This window comes from Humulus lupulus, chromosome 4 (genome assembly GCF_963169125.1).
Source record: "Humulus lupulus chromosome 4, drHumLupu1.1, whole genome shotgun sequence".
Taxonomy (NCBI): Eukaryota; Viridiplantae; Streptophyta; class Magnoliopsida; order Rosales; family Cannabaceae; genus Humulus; species Humulus lupulus.
In genome coordinates this window covers 2,784,046-2,804,027 of record NC_084796.1, presented here as the reverse complement: position 1 = coordinate 2,804,027, position 19,982 = coordinate 2,784,046, and the positions used below count along the sequence as shown (strand labels likewise).

Sequence of the window (19,982 nt, the reverse complement as noted above, 5' to 3'; positions counted from 1 at the left end):
GATAAATTATTTTTTGGACTATGTATTTTTTAAAATAATTCAAAAAGACCCATAAATCCGATTTTGATCAAAGTTTTTTGAACTAAAATCACAAATAATTCATCAAACTAACATTTCAGAACAAAAATACAATTATTTTGCATAAGAACTGTGTTGTTATATTTAATTTTTTATTCATCAAAATCAGATTTAGAAGTATATTTGAACCATTTTATAAAAACAGAGTCCAAAAAATAATTTTTCAAAACACAGAGTACAAATATGTAATCAGCCAAAACACGATCTAAAAATGTATATAAAAAAAACTTTAAAAGAGTTTTTAAATGATGATAATTCTAGTTATTACCAATATGCCATATGTGCATATATAACAATTATTATTATTATTATTATTACGTGTGTGTGCATGAGAAAGAGAAAGCTCCTTGACCTGTGACCACTCCACTCCTACGTTTTCTCCTCAAACAACGCAAACATTCACAGCCAGAGAAGACGAAGAAGAAGAAGAACCCAATTTCAATTAAGAACAGGTCAAACTTAATTATTTTCATCATATTACTCTATCTCATCAAAACGAAAAGAAAAGAAAAGAAAAGAAAAGAAAAGAAAGTTTTCGATTGATGATCTTATTATATTGAATGTGTAAGAAGAAGAAGAAGAAGAATATATATATAATATATATAATGGCGTCTGCTCATATGAACAGCAGCAGCATTAATAACTTTGGAAACTTCACATTTGGAGATAGCGAATGCAGAGGGAGACTCACTGAGCTCTTCACCAAAGTGGCCATTAATGTCTTGGGTTTCTTCATCGTTGCTGGTCTTTGTAATGCTGTTCACTTCATTTTGAAGCCACTTTCACAGCCCAGGATCACCTCTGACACTTTTGTATCTTTCTTTTCTTTTCTTTTCTCTTCTTAATATCATTTATTAAACTAAATCTCGTTATATATATATATATATGCTATTATGGTTTTTGGCTAAAACACATGCATTAGGGTATCAACTTCTCCTTTTCTCATTTTTAGATGGAAAATATAGATATTTAGGATTGAAAACGAAAGCTTTCGGCGAAATATAGACGTTTATTTTATTTTAGGGTTTGTAACTTTTTGGATGCTGTGTTTTTTCCTATTACCTGTTTGGTTCCTATGTTTTGATAAATTACTTTTTAGACCCTGTGTTTTGTAAAATGGTTAAAATAGAACCCTAATCCCGATTTTGGTCAATGTTTTCTCAACTAAAATCACAAATAATTTACCAAACTAACAATTCAGAACAAAAATAAAATCATTCTACTTAAAAACTGTGTTGTTATATTCAATTTTTTCTTCATCAAAATTGAGTTTAGGTTCTATTTTAACTATTTTACAAAACATAAGGTCCAAAAAGTAATTTGTCAAAACACAAAGTCCAAACAGGTAATGGGAAAAAACTGGGTCCAAAAAAGTATAAACAAAGTAGTATTTCCGACATACATGTATTACTCTTTATATTCTTTATGTTTAGCTAAATTTCATTATGCTGTGGATTTCATTTGGATCAAATTTGACTCATTTATTGAGGAAAATTTCCATTTGGGATTTTATTTTGTCATTTTCAGTTCTAGAATGATTTAGGCTAAAAATAAAAAATCTTAAATCAAAATTGAATTTGTCATGATTAATCTTATCTTGTGTGATTAATATCTCTGCATTATTCTTATGGTAACACAGGTTGGTTTGCTAATTGGAAACTTGGGGTTTGTACATAGAGCAATAAACTACTCAACAGCAAAAACACTAAGATTCATAATAGATTTTGGAATGATCTGCTACATGCTTGTATTGGGTATAGAAATGGACCCCTATGCACTCTTCAGAGCACCAACAAAAGATGCCAAAGTAGCCTATGCAGGATTGTTCTCAACCTTCATCCTATCATGTGCTGTAATCCCATTCATGCATTACACAGGCCAGTTTGAGGTAGCCTTCACACTCTCCCTCTCCACCGCCCTCTCGAGCACGGCCTCGCCTGTCCTGACACGCCTCATAACGAGCCTCAAAATAGGCAAATCAGACATAGGAAGGCTTGTCATTGGTGCTGGAATGCACTCAGATTTCATAACCACTCTTGTTATCTCCCTTGGCTACATCATTTACCCAGTTCATAAAGACGATGATGATGAGCTAAGTCCTGCTACATTTTCGCAACTTAAAACCGCTATACAGATGGGTTTTGCATTGTTGTTTCAGACAATTGTTGCAGCCACTTTGTCACCAATTTTCATGAATTGGGTCAACAATGAAAATCCAGAAGGTAAGCCTTTGAAAGGGTCACATTTGGTGCTCTCTGTTGCTTTCATGACCTTGATATGTTGTTGCTCTCCTGTGTATGGATATAGTCCTATTCTGAGTGCTTTCATGGCTGGAATATTTTTGCCAAGAGAAGGGAGGGTGTCCAAGTGGGTGGTTAGCAAGATTAATTACTTGTTGACTACTATTTTTTACCCAATTTTTTTCTTTTGGATGGGGTTTGAGGCTAAGTTGGGGGATTTTGAAGCTGGTCATTTGATGACTTGGGCAAGGTTGTTTGTGCTCTTTGGTATAGCTACTATTGGGAAAGTTTCAGGAACAATCATCTCTGGTGCTATGTTGGGATTCAACTGGCCTGAGTCTGTTGCACTTGGCTTGCTTTTGACCACTAAAGGCCATTTCCACATTTACTTGGCTATTGCTGCAAAAACAGTTAGTCTCTAAATCTTTTTCTCCTTTTGTTTTGGTAACAATGTCTAATCTATTTTGGCTCACCAACTAGTATTGCCATGGTTTCATTCTCAATTTTTTACATAGATTTGTTTGGCAAAATAAACCTTTTTTTAGGGATGTCAATTTAACCCGCGGGTAGGGTCCTCGTGGGGACCTGTCTCTAATGGAGCGGGGGCAGGGAACATGACCCCTGTCCCGAACCTGCCCCGTTTTTATTGTAATTTATATTTTTAATATAAAGATTATTAAAAATATATAATATAATAATTTATATAAAAAAATATATTTATTAATGATATAATTCATTGTTTTTTTTAATTATTTTAATTTATTTTTTCAATTTTAGAAAAAAAATTAAACATTTTTATTAAACGGGTATCTAATGTGGCCCTAACCCCGAGATGGGACGGGGATGGGGGAGCCTTCCCTGACCCCACCCCACCCTGTTTACATCACTACCTTTTTTAATATCACTTTGTAAAACAACATTATTTTGATAATTATTTACAAAATAGTCTTCTGTCAATGAATCATCAAAAAGTCATTTTACAAAATGACATTAAAAAAATGTTTACTTTACATGACACTGAAATTTGTTCTTGGTAAAATGCAGGCTGGAACAACATCTACCACAACCACAATAGTAATGATAATAGCAGTCTTTTTCACAGTAGTCCATGCACCATCAGTAGTGGCGCAAATCATCAAACGCGCCAGAAAGCGCGCACCAACTCACCGAATGGCGCTTCAATTGCTCGATCCTTCAAACGAATTGAGAATCTTGTTGTGCCTTCATGGGCCTCAAAATGTGCCTAGTACCATAAACTTCATGGAGATATCTCGGGGCGCGGCTGATCCTGGAATTGTGGTGTATGTCACAGACATGATTGAGCTCACAAATGAAATATCAGCCACATTAGTGAAAGGTGATGGACCAGACACAGTGACTGTGACTGATGCAGGAGTGGTTGAGAAGAGAAATCAAGTCACTGCAGCGGTTGAGGCTTATGTCAACGAAAATGGCGATGGTATCACGCTTAGACGAATGCTTGCACTCTCTACATTCAGTGGTTTGCCCCAAGATGTCTGCATTTTGGCAGAGGACTTAATGGTTGCTCTCATCATATTGCCATTTCATAAGACTTTGCGCGCTGATGGAACACTAGATGGTGGCAATTCTGGTTTTCGATATGTGAATCGCAAGGTAAATTTTCTTTTAGACTGATCACACAAGCATCTGCTTACACTCTTATTAATGACAAGTTATACAATCTTTCCAACCCAAAAAAGGACAACTTTCATCATAGGAATAGGCCTTGATATGTTATTGGCAAGTAACTGATATGATAACTTGTCATAAAGTGTCTCAAATAAAGTTATGCTAATGCTAGTAAAGTTAAAAAGCTTTCTATAGATTAACCTAAATCACAACTTAGAATGACCACACAAGCATCAACATACATTTTTATGAATGATTATGACAAGTTCTATAGCTTGTTTCACTTGTGAGCTACTTTATTGTTATTTTGCCCAGAAGTAATGTTCTTGTATATTCAGTGTCTAGAAACCAATGCTCCATGTTCCACCAGCTGATTTAGATCAGACAATTTATTTTTAGACTGATCACACTCTTATTAATGACAAGTTATACAGCTTGTTCTGCTCATTAGCTACTTTATTCTATTCTTTCCAACCCAAAAAAGGACAACTTTCATCATAGGAATAGGCCTTAATATGTTATTGGCAAGTAACTGATATGATAACTTGTCATAAAGTGTCTCAAATAAAGTTATGTTAATGCTAGTAAAGTCAAAAATTTTCTATAGAGTAACCTAAATCACAGCTCAGAATGACCAAACAAGCATCAACATACATTTTTATGAATGATTATTATTTTGCCCAGAAGTAATGTTCTTGTATATTAAGTGTCTAGAAACCACTGCTCCATGTTCCACCAGCTGATTTAGATCAGACAAACCATAACATTTTCCTTTTCTTACTTCCCTCTCTCTCTTTAAAAAGACAAATTTAATCTCAAGAATAGGCCATATTATGGAAGAAAGGTTCTCAAATGAAGTTATGTTCTTTAAATCCTTTTTATCAGGTGCTGAGGAGTGCATCATGCTCAGTGGGGATTCTAGTTGACAGAGGTTTCGGATTACATGAAAAAATGTCAAAACCTTATGTGACTCTCAATGTGGCTGTCATCTTCATTGGAGGGAAAGATGATAGGGAGGCATTGGCCTATGCTAGCCGAGTAGCGCGCCATCCAGGAGTGAAACTCACAGTGATAAGATTCTTAGTCGACGCCAATTCAGAAAACTCAATGAGAAGAACCGGAAACTACAGAATCAACATTGATGAGCAGCAAGAAGAAACCAAACTCGATGATGAGTGCTTTGCTGACTTCTACGAAAGGTGTGTTGGGGGCGGTCATGTTGCGTACATGGAGAAACATCTCGCGAATTCAGCCGAGACATACTCAACTTTGAGATCATTCGAAGGGCAGTACTCACTCATCATTGTGGGGAGAGGTGGAAGAGTGAACTCTGTGTTGACATTTGGGATGAATGATTGGCAACAATGCCCCGAATTAGGCCCCATTGGAGATGTTCTTTCGGGGTCTGATTTCTCAGCTACAACTTCAGTTCTAATCATCCAACAACATAACATAAGAGGGGAATTAGATGGTCTTGATGATGACTTCTCCATCATGTAATTTTTTTGATTATGAAACTAGGCAAAGGTAGTTTAGAGGTTTAGGCATCATAGTATCATACATAACACTTGTAACTAAGAAATGAGTTTAACTTAGAGGAGAAAAGAGTTAGAGGTAAATATAGTGTAAAATCAAGTCTAGTAGTGTTAAAGCTATAGAAAGTGTTTGTTTGCCTTAAGAACTTTTTATGACCAATTTCATTCCTCTTATTACAAATCATAACATTTTTTTACTGGTGCATATTCTAAACCAGAAGCTACAAATCTTTAAACTGATATTTGTAGATGAATTTCTTGAGTTATTATATTAAGCATAGTTTGTAGTTTTGATCATCCATGTTGAGATTACACAAACTGTTCTTTGTAAGACCTCAGAGCTATATAGTGTTTAAGTTTTTTTTTTTTATCTGTTTTAATGGTTAGAAAAGCTTATAATTTAGTGATGATTTATCCTAAAAATCTGTTTAAGAAGAGAACATGTCTGGGAAAAAAAATAATTTTTTTCATTATTTTATTTAGACCAAAAAAAAAATTGTGATTTTAGATCCTGCTATACAGATTATTTTGAGAAACACTAGTTTTTTAAAGACCAAAAAACTCACTCTGTACTATCATACGAATAAAATATATATATATATATATATGAATTTCATATAGTAACTTCTCACTTAAACTTATTTTCTTACAAAATAAAAATCCCCTTTTAAAAAAAAAAATCACCAAAAAGACTTGTCGTTTATTGTAATGAAAAAAACGACATGTCGTCAATACAATGGTCTACGACGAAGAGAGCGGTTGGTTTCGGGCGGGGGTTTGAACCTTTGGGGGTCAGACGATGTCGTTTTGTAATGTGGCGTATTTATGACATGTCGTTTCTAATTGCTTCAAAAACGACACGCCGTTTTAGGTTCTAAAATAAACGACACGTCGTTTAATTGATATTGGAAAATGATGTGTCGTAAATACGACACATGACAAAACGACATCGTCTCAAACGCGAGACTCTCAAAGCCTTAAACCCCCAACCAAACCGCTCCATTCTCATTCTTCTCTCTTCTCTATTTCTCAAACTCTCTATCTCTCTCTCTCTAAACACCACAAACTCTCTCTCTCTCTCTCTCTCTCTCTCTCTTCTTCATGTAACTATTATTAATTTTATTTTATTTCTTTTTCTTCCTTAATATTAATTAAATAAATATTTACTTACACAGAAACTAATTAAATAATTAATTTTTTTAATTTTAATTTTCCAACTAAATTTTTTTACGAGAGATCCCTAAAATCACACACCAAAAAAAAAAGAAAAATTTCAAATCAAAATCTCTCTCTTTCTCCCTCAATATGGCATTTCACGTAGCTTGCCCAATTACATGGTTAGTACTCTCATTCTCACTCTCTCTCTCTAAAAACCTCTCTTTCCCTCTCCTCATTCTCACTCTCTCTATCGCTCTTCTCTCTGTGATTTTGCAGTCGCCGGATTTGCTTCTGTTCGCTAGGGTTTGCTGCTGGTAAGGCGAAGGATGAGTTCCTCGATGAGATTCGCAAGGTCGAGGAGTTTGTCAAGGATCCTTGGGGAATTAGGGTTCGGGAGGAGAAAGGGGCAACGGTTCAGGTCGCGGTTCCCAGAGTCGTGCCACCTCCGCCTCTGTTGCTGCCGCCGTCGTCGGCTTATCAGCCGGTTGTGTCGATTGTAGGTGATGTGGTTGTCAACATCGTTGAAGATGAGGCTGCTGCGGCTGCGTCGGCTCAGGCTAAGCGAGCCGCGCTGCAGCGTAAAGCTGCGGCGGCTATGGTTGCTGCGGAAGATTACGCCCGCCGCTTTGAGTCGGGTGATTTGGCGGTGAGATTCTTTGAATTTCGTCTCAATTTTGTTTTTTTCGTTATTCTGGTGGATGTTTGGGAAGTTGTTTGATGTAGTGGAGCTGAAAATTTGAAGTTTTTGTACATAATTTACGTTCAATGCTAGGGTATTATGCAGCTTTGTTGGGAAATTTTGGGAACATAAGAAGAAATTTGCTTTCTTGAACTTTTTTCTTGGGAATAATTTTAGAATAGATCGGACTCTGTACCATATTATGTTGTTATTAAGGTCTTTTGGGAAAAACATCATTAACATTTCAACTAAACCCTAATTTGTGTCCTTTGCTGCAAATTCCTAAAGTAGTTGACTTTTTTTCTCACTTGTTATATTGGGTGTCTACTGCCATTGTGGTTTCTGCTGACTATAATGCATTTGTTTTTACTGATTTCTGGGTTTGGAATGGTAGGAAAAATGACCTTACTTTTAATGATAGATTTTTATCATGGTCTTTGGCAAGAAACCTTTAATTATTGCTGTTATGTTCTCACGCATGGACCTTTTGTTACTAGAGGTACTATTGTTGAGTGACTTTATATGAGCTTATCAAACCGTCCACATAATATGTGCGTGGGTTCAGTTACTTTTGCATTTTTTTTTCTTTGTAATTTTCTTGAAAATCAAGATGATTTTTCGTAGAATTCTAAATTTGTTATTTATGAATGCCATTTTACTTCTGGCCGACAGGATGTCTTGAGAGGTTCTGCAGGAGAAGAACAGGGTCAGTCCAATGTTAATGTATTGTGCAGAATATGCTTTTTTGGTGAAAATGAAGGAAGTGAAAGAGCAAAAAGGATGCTTTCTTGCAAAACTTGTGGCAAGAAGTATCACAGGAACTGCTTGAAAAGTTGGGCTCAACATAGGGGTAAGATCATTGATCCCAGAGTTAGTTTGTTTAGACTACGAATTTCACATATACTAATTAGTAGAACTTGTTAGCAGATCTCTTTCATTGGAGTTCATGGACATGCCCCTCTTGCCGAATTTGTGAGGTAACACTATTGTTCCATCTTATTCTGTAAGACTGTAAGAACTTCACCATTGTTAGTTTAGAAACTTGATATTATTTCTTCCTACAAATGAAATCATTAGCTCAATTTTTCTTTGTCAAATTGACTGATGAAAGGATGTAATATGCAAATGGTTGCTATAATTTAGGTGTTGTAAATTTATTTCAAATAGAGGTAAGAATCCTGAAATGTAACAAATATGCTATAATATTTTGACACATTTCCCTTTTAGGTGTGCCGGAGAACAGGAGATCCTAACAAATTTATGTTCTGCAAAAGGTGTGATGGTGCTTATCATTGCTACTGCCAACATCCTTCCCACAAGGTGCGTGTGGCTGTTTATTGCTGAGTTTTTATATTTCAAATTAAAATCGTATTCTTATTTTTGTTAGTGGATGATGCAGAATGTTTCTTCTGGACCTTATTTGTGTCCAAAACATACCAAGTGTCACAGCTGTAACTCTTCTGTACCAGGAAATGGCTTAAGTGTGAGGTATTAGTTGTTGATCTCTGAAAATGCTTGAAAGACATTTTGATCTGTTTTGTTTAACTAAACTGTATGGTATCTTTACTCTTGGTTTGCTACAGTAATTGTTTCTGCTAACAACCTAGACTTTTTTGGGTCATGATTAAGAAAATATGGTGGAAAGAGAATAGGAAGGAAGGAAATATATACATAGATAGAAAGGAAAGTATATTTTTTTTCCATAATTATTTGGTATTATAGGAAGGAAATAAAATTAATTTATTGTAAAATTACTATATTACCCTTGAAGTCTTAATTAATAAAATATTGTGTAAAAATAAATTAGTACTATCACTCTCGTTAATTAAAAAAAACTTTTATCTCCCATTTGTCCCCATTTTGGAGACAAAAAAATGGTGGGCCCCCTATATTTTCCTACCCATTCTTCTCATACCTTCACTTTTCTCTCCTACCAAACATCTTATTATTTTGTTTCTTTTCTCAACATAGTAAGGTTATGTTTGGTAGAGAGAGGAAAGAAAAGGAAAATAAAAAAGTTGTTTGGTAGGAAAGATAAGTGGAGGGAAGAGAAAAATGAGTGGAAATATATTGAGTGGGACTTACTAATTTTTCTCTCTCTAAAAAACAGAGAGAAAAGTTATAAAAATAAATGAGAGTATTACTAAATTATTTTACATGCAAATTTATATTATTAATTTTAAGATAATATAGTAATTTTACAATATACTAATATTCTTTCCTTCCTACTTATCTTGAAGGAAATGTAATTTCCTTTTTACCTCTCTACCAAACATAGCCTAAAGCTGAATACTTTAACCTTTATTCTCATACACAGCTTATTCACTTAAAATGGTGTTGAAATATCTAAGTAGCTTACAGACACCTCCTAAATCGTGTGGAGTGTTAATTAAGTAGTTATTGTTAAAATTATATTTTCTATATTCTGCACAAAGTTGTTTCTAGATTATAGCTTATTTATTGTTATTTTATATAAAAAAGAAAATCAATCTGCTTGCTTCTTTAATGTTAGGATCACCATTTTTTCTTTCTTTCTTAACTGACAGGTGGTTTCTAGGATACACTTGCTGTGATGCATGTGGTCGATTGTTTGTTAAGGGAAATTATTGTCCTGTTTGTTTGAAGGTACTCCATCTGTTTAGATGCCTTATCGTGAATTTTTCCAGAATATTAACAATTCATCAATTAAAGACAATGGAATTTTTGATTGATTAGATGTATGTTTTTTTGCTGTTGAAATTTTATAGGTCTATAGGGATTCAGAATCTACTCCAATGGTTTGCTGTGATGTTTGCCAGCGATGGGTTCATTGCCAATGTGATGGTATCAGGTCAATATCTGGCCTTTTTTCTGTTATGGTTTCAACTTCTGTGATGCGATGTCTTGACTCGTGTATTTGGGAATTTTTGTAAATAAAATATTCTCTTTACCCCTGTGACATTAATATATATTATGTTGTTGTGTGGGTGTGTCTTTTTTACTAGTCCAATTACAGAGAGCGTATTCTATTTTGTGGCCTCTGACAAATTACGTATGCCAACTTCTGAGATAATTTCTTTGCAGTGATGAAAAGTATTTGCAGTACCAAGTGGATGGAAATCTTCAGTATAAATGTGCCACATGCCGAGGAGAGTGCTATCAGGTTTGCCGAAAGTAGATTATGTTTTTTTTTAACAAGTCTTTTCTATTGATCGGTATATTCATATTTATATATATTATGCTAGGTCAAGGACCTTGAGGATGCTGTTAAAGAACTTTGGAGGAGAAGGGACAAAGCTGATCGAGGTCTCATTGCAAGCTTGAGGGCAGCTGCTGGGTTGCCAACTCAAGAAGATATATTTTCAATTTCTCCATATTCTGATGACGAAGAAAATGGCCCTGTAGTATTGAAGAATGAACATGGACGTTCCTTGAAATTATCTCTGAAGGGGTTAGTCGATAAGTCACCAAAGAAGGCGAAAGATTATGGGAAAAAATATTACAGTAAAGGGTCTAGTAAGAAAAGATACCAGGCATCAGTGATCAGTAAAAGAGAACCGGAAATGAGTTTTGAAGGACATAATGATGCCCAATCTTTAGGATACAGCTTGGGTAATGACAAGAATGATGGCATGCAGTCTCATAGAGATGAGATACAAGACACATATTCTTCTCCGGTTGCGGGAAGTCTTAGTCAAACAGAAGAGATTTGCTCTATCAATCACCCAGGAGTTTTGAAACACAAGTTTGTAAATGAGGTAATGGTGAATGATGAAAATAGGCCTTCAAGAGTTGTTCGAATTAAGAACAACAAATCTAATGATTTGGATAGTGGAGAGGATACTCGAAAGCAAGCTGGCAAGTCAAAGGCTGTGAAAGGAAAGAAGTTGGTCATTAATTTTGGTCCACGGAAGATAAATGTAACCAATTCTCCCAGGTCCGATGCTTCAACCGACCAAAGAGAACAAGAGTTTCTGACTTCCAATGGTGTGTCATCTCTCTCTCACACACATTCTCTCTCACTCTCTCTCTCTCTCTCTCCCTCTAAATATATTATATATTAATATCATATGATATATATATCTTGGTATGACTTATGTGCTTTCTGTTCTTGAGCAGGCAGTGAAGACACAAGTTGGCGAAAAACAAATGATAAATCGATATTGGAAAGACATGATGGCCTTGCTAACAGTGGTGATGGTATTTGGCTTGTTCTCTCTTCTTTACTGGAATAATTTTTTCTTATCTTGCTGAACATTAGCATTTGTTGTTAATTTTTTCTTTTATAACTTATTTTTTATTCTATATTAGTAAAATAGTTACATAGTTTTCTGCATTTTACAGAGAGAAATGATTCTTCTAGCCAATCAAAGGGTTTGAAGCTTGGAAGAGAAGGAAATTTTATTAAGTTGGGAAAATTTAGGACTGGGGTTTCTAGTTACAACCCCAAAGTTGGCCGAGGCAGTAGTGCCGATGGATCTGAAATCGCTATTCCAGAGCAAACACGTACTTCACTGGGAAAAAGAAGCATCGAAGAAACCACAGCATCGGTTGGGCCTGCAAGTGAAGCTCCTACTTCGAAAAGTGGGAGGGTATATTCAGGAAAGTTATCAGAAGGAAGACCTGATACTAGCACAGAGAACAATGATGATTTTGGTCAGACACCTGTGTCCCACTCACATTCTTTGCCTAAAGATTCAAAACCTTTGTTGAGGTTCAAATTTAAGAAGCCTAGTATTGAGAGTCAGAACTCTGCGAATCAAGAGGAGGAGAAAAGCTCTCTAAAGGGCCAAAGGTCTAAAAGGAAACGCCCATCACCGTTCATGGAGAAAATGACTTTTAATGACGATGGTACAACTCAAGCACATCAAGAGGATTTAATGGACGAGATCATGGATGCTAACTGGATTCTAAAAAAGTTGGGTAAAGATGCAATTGGAAAACGAGTTGAAGTTCATCAACCATCTGACAATTCATGGTGAGTCTTCTCTTCAAAGCACTGAAACCTTGTTATGTTATCACATTATGCAAAGATTTTTAAAACTATAATATTTGAGGACCAGGAAACTATAATAATTGTTGTGTAGATTTCCAAGTGGAACTCAAACCTTAGACCTTGTGGGAGCGAACCACGTGACCGACTATTTGAGCTATCTCTCTTAGATGCAAGTAGAAAATTATATTATAATTTCCATTATGCTAATCATAAATGTGCATTATGATGGATGGTTTTTCGATTTTCTTATCCAGGCACAAGGGAGTGGTTGCCGATCTAGTGGAAGGCACATCAACACTCTCTGTAACTCTAGATGACGGTAGAGTAAAATTTCTGGAGCTTGGGAAACAAGGCGTTCGATTTGTGTCTCAAAAGCAGAAAAGATCAAAGACGAATGCTGAACAAGTCCTTCGCAATCGCGATCAATCATAATTTCAATAGGTTTTATTTCATACCACAGTACACGAGGAAAACAGTCCTCCATCCTCAAAGCCACCGAGAAAATTCAAGCTCGCCGGTATTGCTGCAGCTAGGTTATCGACAAAGAATTATTTGTTGGGGATTAAGTTTTTCTTACGGGACTAATCAGTCCAACCGGGATTGATTTCTAATGGCAAATTTTTGTTTTTCTCTCCATTAATTGTTGGAAGGTTTAAACTTTATAGTCAGGAATCAGCTGTAATAGTATAAGATATTATTAGAGCAGCCTGAGGGTTGTCAGATTTTTTGTTGTTGTACTCCGGGCTGTAATTAGAATCATGTTTGCATATTACAGTAGATGTATTAGCATCATTTCTTTTATGATTAAAGAAAATGATATTGTTTAATCCGTGAAAAGTATGTCTAAATTACAATTTACTTGTAAACTCTCGAAACTGATATTGTATAATCTGTGATATTTACTCATTATGAAATTGATCAACAATATTGCCAAAGCTCATGGGGCGAAAGAATCTGACATAGTTAATGAATAAAATATTGTCGAATCAAAAGTAGTTCTAGTTTATGGTCAGATGAATGAACTACCAGGGCTCGTATGAGAGTTGGTTTAACTGCTATAACTATGGTGGAATATTTCCGAGATATTAATGAACTCCTTAAATGCGAGCTAATCTAAGATTGTTTGGAACGCAATGTCTGAGTTTTTTTGCTCTGTAGTGTAGTTGGTAGTTGTCAAAATTAAATAAGAAACTGAAGATATTTGATTAATTAATAGTGCAATGCAAATATTAATGTAGTGTCAAGTGATTAGAAAAAACTGGTATATATGAACATATATATATTGACAGTTTCTGTTTGGTTTAGGGTGAGGACACTGAAGAGTGATTCAAAAACTCATGATGATTGGTTATTTCATATTTTATAAACAAATTTGGCTTTTTTGTACACCACTAGTTTGTTTTAAAAGTTTGGATAAAGAGTATAATATCTTATCTTCAAGATGTTATTTGATAAACCTCTATTCATTTTATTTAAAACAAAAAATCAAATCCTCAAATATGAAGTATAATTTTTATGTTTTCTCAAGTAATGTTTAAGTTTTAATTTCCAAAATTTGTCAAGTAGGATAAGCTGGATTTGGATTTAAATCCATCTCATTCTTGGTACCAGGAAGCATATGAAGAATAATACATTTGAGAAGACAAAATGTATTGTGATTAAACTTGTCTTTTTTCAAAGCAACATTAGATTATACAGGTGGAGGAGGCAAGTCCAGTAGAAGCCAAAACCCAACACAGTCATCTGAATCCAAGTCCTCCTGAATGGCAAGGAAATGCAAACCTCCAGCAGCTTTCTTGGCAGCTTCCCAGGCTTCAGCTTCATTTGTGGTCACTGAGCTTTTCTTGTAAGTTGCATAGACATACCTTGTCGAAATTCCTACCGAAAGAATCAATGAAGCCCGGGCCACATCTGCTTCTACTGAGCACACTTCCAGGCCATTCATCCAAGCTGCAGAAGCAGAAAGAAATGAGCTGTTATGACCTCTAAACAGTACACGGGCATGTGAATAATGAGTGTTCAAAAGATTTTGGTGGTAATTTCTTGCGATACTTGTAGTCGTGAATGACACTGGATTCAGATGCAGTCTGTCTAATTTGCGTGGTTAAATTATCATAATAGAAATCAGTCAGTAGCCACTGTTTTTTCTCTTAGCATGCTTATCTAAACACCGAAAACAGCTATCCATGCAATTTTTCTTTTTCTTTTTTGAGACTAGACACCCCCACGTATTGGGGTCTAAGAAACAAAAAATAACTCGATATGTAAGTGCCTAAGAGGGACTCGAAGCTCATATCTTATTGGAGCAAACCTCATGCTATAGTCAAAGAAGTTAGTTTCTAAGCCTTGATTATCTGCTACTTTGGGAGGAATTCCAAATTTGTATGAAGAAAATGCTAGCAATTTATAGAGTGAAACTAACAAAAGATTGAGGAAATTAAGGCACAGATCCTTAAAAGGCTGTTGGCCTGTTGTTTCGTGATGCTTTGTAGAGAACAGAGCACGCACCTGCTAGCGGTTTAGCTCGTGAAGAAGAAACAGCCAACCCTGGGATCAATGTGCCGTCATCAATTTCAATCCCCAACAAATCCAAATCTAAACTTGAACCGAATACAAGTTTTGATTCTAAGGATGAAATCTCCTCCCGAACAGCTGAAAACATGGGGCAAAACTTAGTATTACTAACGGACAATAGTCAAAGAAAGAAAGCTCAATACAAGAAAAGTATAATGAGAATGCTTGTAAAACATGTCAACATAGAATCAGTAACGATCATAGTGAGAAAAAGTAGTACTTTTAGCTATTTCTAACCTGACAAAGGTAATTGGACAAAAGCCCATCTATCCCCAAAAAGATTATCCGGAAGTTCCATTGGGAAAGGGTTATCTAAAGCGAGAAGCGGCTTAGCTCCTTTCTGGTAACCAGGATGACGAGTATATATAGTCTCAAATCTTTCATCCAACCATAACAGCAGTGATACACACTGAAACAAACAAACCATAAGAATGCTAGACAGCATAGTAGAATAAGAAACCTTCGCAAGTTCACTATGTATTTAGCTAATCTCACTCCAAGTTAGCTAAGTTGAAATTAACAGCTTTATATATATGATCAGTTGTGTCTGTATACCTGTTGGCTGTTTGAATTGAAACTGGAGTTATGCACTAACTTGATAGAAACTCCCAAAACATCTTTTGGGTTTATGAAGGCTTGGAAGATATAAAAAGAGAGCTTTGCTACTTAGTTCTACACACCAAAACTCATTCTCTTCATGCTCTTTGTGTTCATTTTATATCTTAATTTTGTCACTTTCTTTTTCTTGAAGTTGCAATATTACCATATATTTCTAACAACGTGATAGGAGAGCGTAAAGTTAAACAAAAAGAACTATGCATACCCTTTTACTAGGAACAGGTTTTATACCAAGCTCATTACAAGCCTTTGTTATAATTGTCTGCATTTGTGACCTGAAATCCAATAAACAAAACCCATGAAACTCATAACTCTAAACTGAAAAACTCATAACACACAAACTCATATGATTGTTGAGACCAATAAATATACCTGAAGTAGCGTATTTTATCAGGTAAAGGAATACCCAAATCTTCACTGATTCCCTCAATGGCGTCCTTCAAAGTAATACTATTGATCACATTATTGGGAAAGTACTTAGTATATTGCAATGACAAAGACTCATCACAAACCACAAGCTCCCAAAGCTTCTTCCCTCTGATATCAAGAATGGGTCTTGAGCAAAAATCAAGCTCCCATTCAGTAAGGCTGTTGGGATTCGTTTCAGGGTCGAGATAGCAGAGCTCGACAGTTGGGTCATCTTCTTCTTCTTCTTCCTCCTCAATTTCCACTTCTTCTTGCATCGAAACCGAGCTTCCTGAAACGGAACTCGACCCCCCGAAACGGCGTAGTTTTGGCCAGCTTCTGGGAGGGCTCGAGGAGAAACTGAATGGGATTTTAATGGGTTTTTTGAAGTTGGAAATGGGTTTCTGAGATTGAAACGCTGGGGTTCTCAGTCTCGAAGAGTTGAAGCTTAAGCTCGCCATGGATAAAGCTTCAGCTGAAGCTAGCTGGTAGTGGTAGTTATTTTCCGCCACATAATATTATATTCGTTGCTGATAATGGGCCTAAAATTATTGGGCCTCAATATATTGGGCTTGGCTTCTTACTAGTGGCCTAACTTGTTGGGAAATCTACACAAATGCACTTAAAAGTTAAAAAAAATCTGAAAAATACGGTGCATTACAAAAATACAGAATTTTTGGATAAAAATACGAAATGGCAAAATTGTAAATACGGAGTGGCAAAATCATAAATAAAAGCTGTAAAATACAATTTTTTGTGATCAACATTTACAAACTAGTAAATATCTGTTACAAACTTGTAAATATCTGTTACGTGTTTGTAAATAATATTTACAAAATCAGGTATAGAATTGTAGATTTTTTTTTTGTTTTTTTGTAAATAAAACTTACAAACAAATACGTAACTAAATTTTTTATTTTTGTAACAATAGTTTACAAATCTAGTTTTACAACTAAAAAATATATTTTTGTAACTAACATTTACGAAAATATTTTATAGTTAAGAAATCATAAACAAAATATACATAAAAATATTATACTTTTCCATATTGTTACAATTGTATCAAAAAATTACATGAATCATCATATTTATGCTATACAACTTAAAAATACAAATTTAAGATATTCATTATTTATAAAACACTTTATAAAATATATATTTATATGAAAAATGTGGTTACAGAGTGGTGAAATACAATATTTTTTAAAATAAATTTTACATTTTTGTAACAACAGTTTACAAAATTAATTTCACAACCAAAAAATTTATTTTTGTAACTAACATTTACAAAAAAATATATAAATTTATTTAACATGATTGTTACAAAAATTTACAAAACTAATTTCTTAACTTTAAAATATATTTTTCTAACAAAGCTTAAAACTTGGACTAGATTATGATTTTTGTTTAACATTGTGTGTTGAGATTTGACTAGCTATGATTTTAATAAATATATAATATTTTTTATTACTATTTCTTTTGCTACTATTAATATATGTTACAAAAGTTCATGGCATCATCAAATAAGCACAAAATCATTTCATTTTTTACAATTGAAGGCATATCTTAAAATTTTGTCTTTATTAATGTAAGATGATGTGTCTAATTAATGTTGTAAATATATAAATTAAATAAAACATGAAATAATTTTGAAACTTTTATATTGATTTCACTTTTCTTAATAAAAAGAATGATTTGACAAAAAATATTAAATAAATAAATGTTTAATACCAATAAATATAGTTATATATATATATATGTATAAAATGTTAATTTGACTAAAACAAAATATTTTGACTCAAAGTTACATATATAGTACACAGAAGAATATCAACTAAGAAGAACAAAATATTTCGTACACGGAAAAGGCCGTAATTTTGTAATTTATATAATTTTCCGTATAAAACAATTTTTTTTTAAATTACCGTATAAAATGTAATTTTCCCTAATTTGTTTAGGCTAAAGCCCAACCCGACAATCTTATTTTGAAATTTACATATTTACCTATAATAGATAAACAAAAATTTATAGTTACGAAAGCATAAATTATTTAAAAAATATATGAGGTGTTTGCGTTGCTTTCAAAAATTAGTTTTTAAAAATAAAGTTATAAAAAACAGAAAATTTTGAGAACATCAAAAGTTTTATTTTCTGTTGTTCTCAAATTATTTTTGTCTATCTTTTTTTTTTATCATATCACTTTTTTAATTATTATTATCTAACATAATTTATTTTCACATCATTTTCATTTTCTCTGTCATTAGTTTCTCTTTCTTCACTTTCTCTCACATCACTTTCTCTCTCCTCATTTTCTCTCTCATCATTTTTTCTCTCTCCCCATTTCCTCTCTCATCACTTTCTTTCTACTTACTTCTCTCTCCACTTTCTTTCTCATCACATTCTCTCTCATTTTTTCTTGGATTAATTTATCTCTTCTCATTTTCTATTTCTTCAAATTTTCTGTACTTACTTTCTCACTTCTTGTTTTTCATCATTTTTTTTCAAATTATTTTATCTAATTATTTATTACAAACTTTTAAAATATTTTTCTCTTTGTAAATATATTTGTTAATTTTTTATTTAAAATTTAAAAAAAATAAAACTAAAAAATTATTTTTAGAAAACATTAACCAAACACCTCTTATTTTTTGAAAACTACAAAAACAGTTTTTTGTTCTCAATTCTGAGAACAAAACACTGAAAACAAAACACTGAAAACAATGCCAAACAGGCCCATGGATTTTATACTATCAATGTGCAAAAATATGATAATTATATTTTTCTTAATTTGTATGAAAAAATTTATTAAAGAAAAAATTAAAGTATGAGAAACACAATTAGTAGCTAACTAAAATATGGAAATGCCACATTTTTTTATTATAATTATGTTTTCATTTTATTTTGAAGATAATTTTTTTTTTCAATTTTTTATTTTTTCCTTCATTTTTTAATTATTTTTTCAGTTATTTTTTCTTTCTTGTTTTCCTTACTTATTTTTTCTTCCACTTTTTCCTTTTCCTTTTTTTTTTCTACTAATTTTTTCCTTCCTTTTTTTTTTATTTCCATTTTTCCATTCTTTTTCTTCTCATTTTTATTCATTTATCTATTTTTTTTCTTTCATTTGTATTGTTTTTTTTCTTCATATTTTTTCAATTTTCTTTCTTTTTTTCGTAATTTTTGTATTTATTATTTTCTCCTTTTATTTTTTTTTCTTTTTTCATACATATGAGCTTTTTTTTCCTTTTTTTTTTCTACCAATTTTTTCATTCATATTTGTTTTTTTTTTCTTCAATTTTTCTTGTTATTCTTTTCATTTTTATTCATTTATCTGTTTTTTCTCCTTCATCATTTCTTTTGTTTTCATATTTTTTTAGTTTTCTTTCCTAAGTTTTTTTCCTTCATTTTTCTTCATTTTTTGTACTTATTCTTTTCTCATTCCATTATCTTTTTCCCCCTTTCTCACACATATTTTAACATCGCATAATTGTTTTACTATTTTTTATTTATTATTGTAATTTTTTTTATAGTTTTTTCCATTATATGTAAAAAAAAAAAAATCAATTTTTTCAGCATTTTCTTTTTACTGTAACCCTTATAGGAACTCCAAAATTTGGAAAGAAAACTAATAAAAATATGAAAACGTGAATGGGTAACTAGTTACTCTAATTGGAACATTCAAATCTAGAAAAAAAAAATTATATGAAGAAGATGGGAGAGAAGAGAAATGGGGTGGATCTGATTTTTTTTCCGATCTTCAGATCTGTGGTAACTGGTTACATTCCCGTTCTTTGTGTGTATATTTTTGGGGGTAACTAGTTACCTTCACGCTCTTTGTGTATATATTTTTTAGGGTAACTGGTTACCTTCACGTTCTGATGTGTGTGTATATTTCTGGGTTCTTTATGGTAACTGGTTACCCCTCCTGGTATGTTATTTAACCTAGCTCTAGGATTTTTTTTACATAACTGTCAAATATCAATCAAGTAACTGGTTACCTTACACAGGATTTGAAAAAAGAAACATACAATCTAAAAAAAAGAAAAAAATGTTTATAATAAATAAAAAATCAT

The 19,982-nt window shown here is 33.2% G+C and overlaps 3 protein-coding genes across 3 annotated transcripts; 2 read left to right on the top strand and 1 right to left on the bottom strand.

Moving 5' to 3' along the window:
* The first annotated feature begins 683 nt into the window (after positions 1 to 683).
* Positions 684 to 5,468, top strand: LOC133830503 (cation/H(+) antiporter 28). Its single transcript, XM_062260490.1, has 4 exons — positions 684 to 890; positions 1,718 to 2,728; positions 3,363 to 3,953; positions 4,854 to 5,468. The coding sequence occupies exons 1-4, from the start codon at positions 684 to 686 to the stop codon at positions 5,466 to 5,468; spliced, it is 2,424 nt and encodes an 807-aa protein (XP_062116474.1).
* Positions 5,469 to 6,566: 1,098 nt separating this feature from the next.
* LOC133829659 (uncharacterized) lies at positions 6,567 to 13,142 on the top strand. Its single transcript, XM_062259405.1, has 13 exons — positions 6,567 to 6,840; positions 6,938 to 7,307; positions 8,013 to 8,190; positions 8,268 to 8,317; positions 8,568 to 8,660; positions 8,740 to 8,828; positions 9,887 to 9,965; positions 10,088 to 10,170; positions 10,404 to 10,482; positions 10,565 to 11,306; positions 11,439 to 11,519; positions 11,664 to 12,297; positions 12,570 to 13,142. Exons 1-13 carry the CDS (start codon positions 6,809 to 6,811, stop codon positions 12,745 to 12,747), a joined length of 2,688 nt encoding a protein of 895 aa, XP_062115389.1. The 5' UTR covers positions 6,567 to 6,808; the 3' UTR covers positions 12,748 to 13,142.
* Positions 13,143 to 13,948: 806 nt separating this feature from the next.
* Positions 13,949 to 16,407, bottom strand: LOC133829658 (protein TAB2 homolog, chloroplastic). Its single transcript, XM_062259404.1, has 5 exons — positions 15,880 to 16,407; positions 15,713 to 15,782; positions 15,127 to 15,298; positions 14,824 to 14,967; positions 13,949 to 14,265 (listed from the first exon to the last, which is right to left on the bottom strand). Exons 1-5 carry the CDS (start codon positions 16,371 to 16,373, stop codon positions 14,006 to 14,008), a joined length of 1,140 nt encoding a protein of 379 aa, XP_062115388.1. The 5' UTR covers positions 16,374 to 16,407; the 3' UTR covers positions 13,949 to 14,005.
* Between the last annotated feature and the right edge of the window lie 3,575 nt (positions 16,408 to 19,982).